Source organism: Anarrhichthys ocellatus, unplaced genomic scaffold (genome assembly GCF_004355925.1).
Source record: "Anarrhichthys ocellatus isolate YVR2014 unplaced genomic scaffold, GSC_Weel_1.0 scaffold4, whole genome shotgun sequence".
NCBI lineage: Eukaryota > Metazoa > Chordata > Actinopteri > Perciformes > Anarhichadidae > Anarrhichthys > Anarrhichthys ocellatus.
In genome coordinates this window covers 4299545-4307158 of record NW_022280034.1, presented here as the reverse complement: position 1 = coordinate 4307158, position 7614 = coordinate 4299545, and the positions used below count along the sequence as shown (strand labels likewise).

Genomic DNA, 7614 nt, shown 5'->3' with positions numbered 1-7614 from the left:
ATATACATACACACATACATACATACATACATACATACATACATACATACATACATACATACATACATACACACACACACACACACACACACACATTCCTAGTTCTTCATGCTATGCAGGATGCAGCATATCATCACTGCTACTAATGCAGTCAACCAAGGAGATGGTGATCAGGATGAAGTTTGACAGCCCACAGGACAGGGAATGTAATAGCATAAGTAGCATTGCATCAGCTTGAAATTGTGTCATTAGCTCTGGTGCTCTGCGGGAAAATAGTTCTACAAAGTGGGAGCAGGAAGGACCTGACCTACATCTGTGAAACAAACAGAAACAAACAAAAGAGAGCAGCAGCATCGCGGCTGAGTCGGCGAGGGAGAGAGACGGAGATGGGAAAGTCAGAGATGGAGGCGGGATGATGGTTGCGATGATGGGGGTTTCCCGCTCTGTGGTTGACAGTCTTCTCAGACTCTCAGACAGAGCAGCGCTGCTCCCCTCCCGCACCCCCGACTCTACTTCCACAACGCCACGGAGGAAGAAAAGAAATGACCTTCACTTTGCCAACACGACCAAAAAAAAACAATATAGTTGTGCCGCCATGCGATATGTTGTATAGCAGAAATGCATCAAACTGCTACTGTTGGCGGTAGCGTTAAAAGCTAAGTGTAGCATCACAGCTAATGTTGAAGCCAATGTTTTAGTCAGCTTTTGTGGGGATGTCCAATCAGTGTTGATGGTAAATGTAGTCAATTATGAATACTATATTTACCAGTGGTGGCCCGTGCATTTTATACCTGCATGGGCCTTCTGTGCTGTCCTGCTGGCCTACTGAAAACACCGGCCGGCGAACGAAAGTGAAAGCGGAATGGCAAAGTAATATCAAGCAATATCTCACTTCTTTTTGTGATATTATTGCCTGGTATCCTTCCTTTCCTCCAGGCATTTTGAGCCTACATTTAACTGATTTATCCTGTATCGGATGTTTCTTTTACATTCGACTGACAACACACAACGTTCCCATGACTGGTTCTTCCGTTGTCTGTCACTTCTTGTGAAATGAATCGCTTCCACATCTTCACGAGGCCCCTCTCTGACTCCCTTGGACCCCTGACCTCCTGACTCTGCATGGCAGCAATTAACTTAAAATGTCATCTGTTCTCAGCATGATGTGCCCACCACGTGCACCGACAGGAGCTCAGCTGTAACACTGAAAAATTAAACGTGGAAATCATAAATCATTCATGGTATTTGACATGTGTTCACAAGCGGGTCATTAGCCATCCAACAGTTGAACCCAAAGCCACTTCCAAACTGTGTGAAACGCTCCCCTCCGGAGACAGACGGGAACCACTTTAAGTCCCATGTGGGAAACAAATCTATGCCAACACTCGCACGCAAGTGGGCTCCCTGATCCACTCTCCGGCCCCCCAAAGGACATGGCCTTACTTGATTTGTCCAATTTAATAATGAATGAAAAATGTAACCAAGCCCAAGTGAGGGCAGTATTTACAAGATGTGCATGTTCTGTCTCTTATGCAAAACAACATTTCTGCAATATTTCTGAAGGGGAAACTCCTTCTTGAGCTACCGACTCAATGGTTTCATGCCATTTGTTTTGCAAAGATGAACTGCTTTTAGAAAGAACACCTAAAACAGACAGCGAGGTTGTTGTTTTTGTACTTGGTCCACTGATGAATGGGACTGGATGTAACTCCTAATAAATGTGGTGGACTGGATGACATTCACAGAGACATTATGGGCCACTTGTTCCATCAATAGTGCAAAATGTAATTTGAATCTGAAGGCAGCAGAGAGCCTGCTGATAACTGATTTTAGTGATAGCACAGGAGTGTCAGGATGATGAGCCATATACTGAAGGGTTATTATATAAAGAGGTCCCAATACCGTTAAAAACTCACTATTGGGTATCACACACTGGCATATTGTGCCCCTGTTTTACTCGTGTCTTTCATCACTGGGCTCCTGATAAAGCCCCGTGTCCCATCTTCTTCTACTGACCTGCTGGTAGTTCTCTTCTTCGGGCTGGAAGCTGTTGTCGATGGGCTGCAACCTCAGGTTGATATGAGGGAAATTGTGAAGCCAGTAAGTCCACCAGGGCGCAATGTAATCCACCCGAGCCGAAGACATCCCTAACCCCGAGGAAGGAAAAAAAAAAAAAAAGTTCGGCCACAACCTGAATTAGCCTCCCTTCACTAAAGCAGGCTCCGGAGATCTTAACCCCGTCTCATATCAAACAAAGGCAATGATTAAAGCATGCTCGTTTGTGGAAACACACTCTCAGCTGCACGTGAGGGAAACCGTAGAAGTCCTGCAGAGTCAACGGTGTTGTTGCAAAGTGAAATCCGACGGAGATTATTATTTTTTCTTTTACATGGAAGAAGAAATAAATCACACTCCGACGACGTCTCCGCGTCTGCGTGAGGACCCCGAGCTCCTATCCGACCGACAGCTGCTCCAGACTCGTACAACAGTCACCAGCGGGAACGCGCACCGAGTCAGGACAGGAGGAGATAGCGTGCGGGAGCGCGTAAAAACGCCCCTTTGAGGAGTTTTATATATGCCGGCATGTTTGTGGCATGAGTGTTAAACAGATATACGTATTCAATGTGTTGTAATACTTTAATTTTGACATGCTTCATTGTTTTAAGTGTTGCTCCATTAGTTTATCTGCGGATTAAACTACAGCACTGCCACCTAGTGGTCAACTGAGACAATTACAGAAGACAATTCATGTCACATTGTAGCTACTTTTATCTTCCCCACCTGTAAAATAAACAGGTGGTCATTATATATGGGGCTGTCTTCACATCTGTGGACACTTTGTAACTACACTAGTGAAATCAAACCAGTGCTGGTTTTCATCCCATTGACTGGTCAGTTCATACATTCTGTAATCTCTGGTTTTATTATGGAAACCCAGTTAGGAGTGAGCGTTTCCTGGGGTTTTAGTAACACGTTTGTGTGACGCAACACCAGGGCCGAAACATTTTTGCAAGTGTATTGTCCTTGCTATACAATGTATGAATATTCAGATGCATCTTAGTCCTAATTTAAGTTTTTAAATAGACGCAGAGTTAACAGAGTTGCAGATGTTCCTATTAATTTGCTGCACAAATGAACAAATACATTTACTTGCGAGGCATTTCTGGAAAATCAAGTATTCAGTAAACTTTTTCTAATTTAACATTTACTGCTCAAAGCCTCATAATTCACCAGTGGTGATATAAGTACATATATGTACTTAATGGACATTTGATTAAAGAGTGAGATGTGACATAAGGCACGGTAAAGACGTTTTAGGTAAGAGTCAAGAGACATCTTTCATAACACATTGTGGATATATTTTAACACGTCTAAGGAATGGAGGATGTTCTCTTAACACACTTGATTCAAATTAAAATCTGACATCTCGTCGAAAGATGTCAAAACACCACGTGACCTATAATATTTTAACAAGCAGGAACACTATACCCAGGACATTGATATTAATGCAACATGATGCAATTCAGTTTTACAAATCCATCATGTCTGCATTACGGCATTCAATACAGCGGACACAAAACCACAGAGAAATTAGTTTTTTTCCAATTTTTATTACAATTATCTGTACATCACGGATTTACTTGAGCTCCTTCACAGCCAGACCTGCAAACACAAAGACGACAGATTAGAAAATATTCACTGGAGTAAAACATCACACCAGCAAAGACAGGAACTCATTTTCCTGTTGTGATTATTCGTTCAACGCGTTTGAAGGAATGTGTCATGAATACCCACTGATGAACACAGTTGAGAATCCGTTGTGGAAATTCAATTACCACAAACACTGTGCAAACATTGTGCAAACCCACATGCACCGAGTTCAGACACAGGTGACCATCAGATGCAAAAATCATTAAGTAGATCATAACGGCAATATTTAATTGGTCAACTAGGCCTATATACAGACGTGGGCATCAACTGCTAACTCCGCAAAAAAGGTGATTCATCAGGCTACACACCCAAACGTCTCCTCCTTTGTATCATAGACCTGTAGTCATTAAATGTGTATACCGTTCCTCTTAATCATGATTTATTCTGACTCTTGCTCCTGCACAAAGTTCAGTGGTCATCAGCACCAAGATTTTCAAACACAACATAAACCAACGAGGCAAGTTTTTACAACCAAGTTAGTTAAAAATCCTTCATTAAAACCCATCATCTACCCCCCAAGGACTTTTCCTATTTAAAATACTACAAAACCCATTTTATACTGTAAACAACTACAGTTTTATACAAATATTTCTACAAAGTATGCACTGGTTATGTTCCTTAAGCCCAATAAACACATTGAATCCATTTCCTACATTGTAGAACATCTGTGATGCGTTCCTCTGAATGCTCAGCAAACAGCCTTGTTTACATCAGTCTGACTTATTGTATTATTAGCACATTCTTTCCTTTTACACAGCATAACCTTCCTCTGCTGTCAACACAGTTGTATCACGCTATGCCTGGGATGGTCACATGCATGTGCATCCTTGTGCACATGCATGTTAAACAAAACACTCGTACAAATGTGTTCTAAGTCAGTAGTGGTTCAATACTCCACAAAGTATCTTTAATCAGACCCAGGGAAGATGCAACCTTAAAAACTGAACAATCTAAGTCAAATGTACATTATTAATATATTCAATGTCATTGACATCTATTTCACTATTTCTATGTTTTGGCAGAGACTGCATTTTCCAGATGTGTTGCATTTGCTTCACAAGCCGACATCTCGTCAATAACACCTGAAACTAAATAAAAACAGAAAGAAGAACACTGACCTGGGGGCAAGGACTGCTTGAGCTTCTCCGCCTTCTCCTTGTCTGTGATGACCAGGGTGTACAGGTACCTGCTGCAGCGCACCTTGAACTTTACATTGTCCTTGTTCTTCTTGATCTTTACGGCTGAAGGAAGACAAACGAGACAGTCCAGATCAAACTCAACAGGAAAATTAGCTTTGATTAAAATCACAATGGGTGTTTGAACAATTTCCAAAACCGACTGTACTAATGATTCATTTTGCAGGTCAATCATTTCCCACATCTGCTGAACACGCATGAAAATTGGAACTAGGAAGAATCCTTAAAAAGAAAAGTACCATTCAAGACAAAGAAAGCTAACAGTTTATTGTTATCCTCAACATATATTAACGTGTTTGGTTGCCTTTCACATTCTGACCTGCTGTGGACGACTCCAGGTTACACTTGCAAATATTTAAAATACATTTGAAGGATTAAATAACACCATCTACGTCCTCTGTAAGGAAGAGTCAATTAGGAAGGACATGTCTGGGCTGTTTTACTTGAACAAAGCTCAGGTGTACAGTTTAATATCTTGCAGTGGCAAAACTGCAAGTTGTCACCTGTCCATCCACCTTATAGTTAAATGGGCTTACGTGTATATATTAAGTAAACTGTCATTTACAACTAGTACAGAGAGGTTGGACTGTCAACTTACACTTGGCATCCTTCCTCCTGGCTGTCAGCAGGAAATCTTTGATTTCTTCAATTTTGCGAGGCTACAAATGAAGATCAGAGAAAGCACAGTTATTCTGGAGGGCAACAAAATCCACAGATTGAGAATTAACAACAAAGTGATGTTAGGGGACCGGTGGAACTGATGTTTCTGCTAGAAATCGAAACCCAGCACTAGGTCCATCGTTACTCTAGCAAGACTTTAAAAGCATCACGAGCACATCAGCCTGAGATGTTTGCATATCTTGCTGACGGTAAAAACAGGACTTATTCAAAGTCTCACTAGTAACTGATCCTGGGCACCCATGGCTAGTGACGTTGAAGCCTACATCAGTTAGCTAACATCTTTAGCATAGTAGTTTTAAGAGTATTTACCTCCGGAACAAAGTGGTAGTTTCATATTAGTTCTGAACTGCTAGAGCTAACATATTTAGCTAGCCTAGTAGTTTAACGAGGACATGCCATTCTTGTGAGACAGGTTGTAGACGGTTGGCCCAAGCGAGCAGCAACATGCTAATGCTAATCACAATTGCTAGCCGCTTTATAACGTGACGCTTTATATATAGATCAGCACAAACACATCTCACGTCGAGCCATGTCCACGGGAACAATATTCAACATTTGCAGGTATGCAGACGTAGCTTTTCCAAGTAGTTTAATGAGAAGTAGTCCTTACCATGCTGCCGTGTCAGCGGACTGAACGCTGCGGAAGGGCAGAAAAAGATGGAGTCAGTTCATCGGTTATAACAACGGGGGAAAAAGTGTTGGAAAGCAAATAAGTATCTGGTCATATTGCTCCTATATTGATTATGTGTAAATTAGCAGGACCGAGGATATGATTATTAGTATTAAAGAGGATGGATGATGATATAAATTGTGATTTCGTTTATGTGTAAATGTTGCACTCACTCAGTTTGCCAGAGAGGGGATGAAAAGGGGTGGAACTTCCGGTTATGGAGGAATTTATACAACACTACGGCAAGTACAGAGAGACAATGTTAAGAAAGAAAAAATGCGATTTACCCGTTCTAGTTTGTAAGGTCAAATAGAAAGTGTGTTAAGGTATACCGATATTAGAGGTTAGTCTATTCAAAATAGGTGTTAACTATTGCACCTTTGTACTGTAAGCTAATGTCTATGCTGATGTGAATATTTGATACACTCTATTTTTTTGTAATGGGAAAGCAGTGTTTGGCTTTATGGCTTTTACACAGACAAAAGAAGAAAACAAAACAGATTAGGAAACTGACTGAATTGTGATTATGCCAAAAGGCTACTTTAAGATTATACTAGAGTAACTCAACCTATTCAAAGAAAAGTTTTCAAATTAAATGTTGCCTTTCTTTGCCCAAAGAAGTTGTCTACCTTCTGTGTGGCGCTTTTGTCGTCCTCCAATTCATTACATTGTTTTTCATCAAGCTCTACCAGTGAAGCAGCAATAGGCCATGGACGGTTTCCTGTTCCTCTACCTCAGTGAGTGATCATAAAACCTCATGTGCCCTTTCTTCTGGTCATGTAAGCTGCTGGTAACAGCTGCTGGGAGAACAGTTTGACACTGACTGCAGTAATGGATGCACTAGTGTGAATCAATCCCTTGCCCTGCACTGAGGTCTTTGGAAAGTAACTCTGGACAAAGTGTATTTTCACTGAATGCTAAAGGAATTAACCCTTCCAAACTGATTCCATATTGGCTCCAAAATACTGAGGCTCCCCTGTGGAGCTGGTGCGCCACCCTATGGTGACTTGAAGCAAAACTTAATTTTATTTGGGCACAAGAGATAAAACTTTGTAGCATTTCACAAGAAAAGGCATGAATAAAAGAAAATTCAGGGAATCCCTTTTTTATGTGTAGCTATTTTTATTTCATATTTACTATCTTGAATTTGTGACTCCCGGCCGACTTTGTGTGGAAGCACTGATGTTTCACTGTTTCAAAGCCTTCTCCACACTGTCAGGAACATGATTCTGCTGGAAAACTAACTAAATCACTGTAAAAGCAGATATGTTTTTGGCCAAAAGCAGTTTAATTTCAGATGTAGTGAGTGAAAAAGGGAAGCACATCAGAATCAGCCTTTAAAAAATCTATCATGGG

The 7614-nt window shown here is 41.1% G+C and overlaps 2 protein-coding genes across 4 annotated transcripts in view; both read right to left on the bottom strand.

Moving 5' to 3' along the window:
• ttyh2 (tweety family member 2) overlaps positions 1 to 3489 on the bottom strand; it is a 59062-nt gene extending 55573 nt beyond the window's left edge. For all 3 annotated transcript variants that reach the window (XM_031843023.1, XM_031843024.1, XM_031843025.1), the window contains exon 1: positions 2017 to 3489. In XM_031843023.1, the coding sequence (XP_031698883.1) occupies positions 2017 to 2145 (129 nt within the window). In that variant the 5' untranslated portion in view covers positions 2146 to 3489. The remainder of the gene's footprint in view (positions 1 to 2016) is intronic.
• A 113-nt stretch (positions 3490 to 3602) lies between these two features.
• Positions 3603 to 6453, bottom strand: rpl38 (ribosomal protein L38). The gene is made up of 5 exons (XM_031843026.1): positions 6432 to 6453; positions 6199 to 6225; positions 5506 to 5566; positions 4830 to 4952; positions 3603 to 3663 (listed from the first exon to the last, which is right to left on the bottom strand). Exons 2-5 carry the CDS (start codon positions 6199 to 6201, stop codon positions 3638 to 3640), a joined length of 213 nt encoding a protein of 70 aa, XP_031698886.1. The 5' UTR covers positions 6202 to 6225; positions 6432 to 6453; the 3' UTR covers positions 3603 to 3637.
• Positions 6454 to 7614: the final 1161 nt, after the last annotated feature.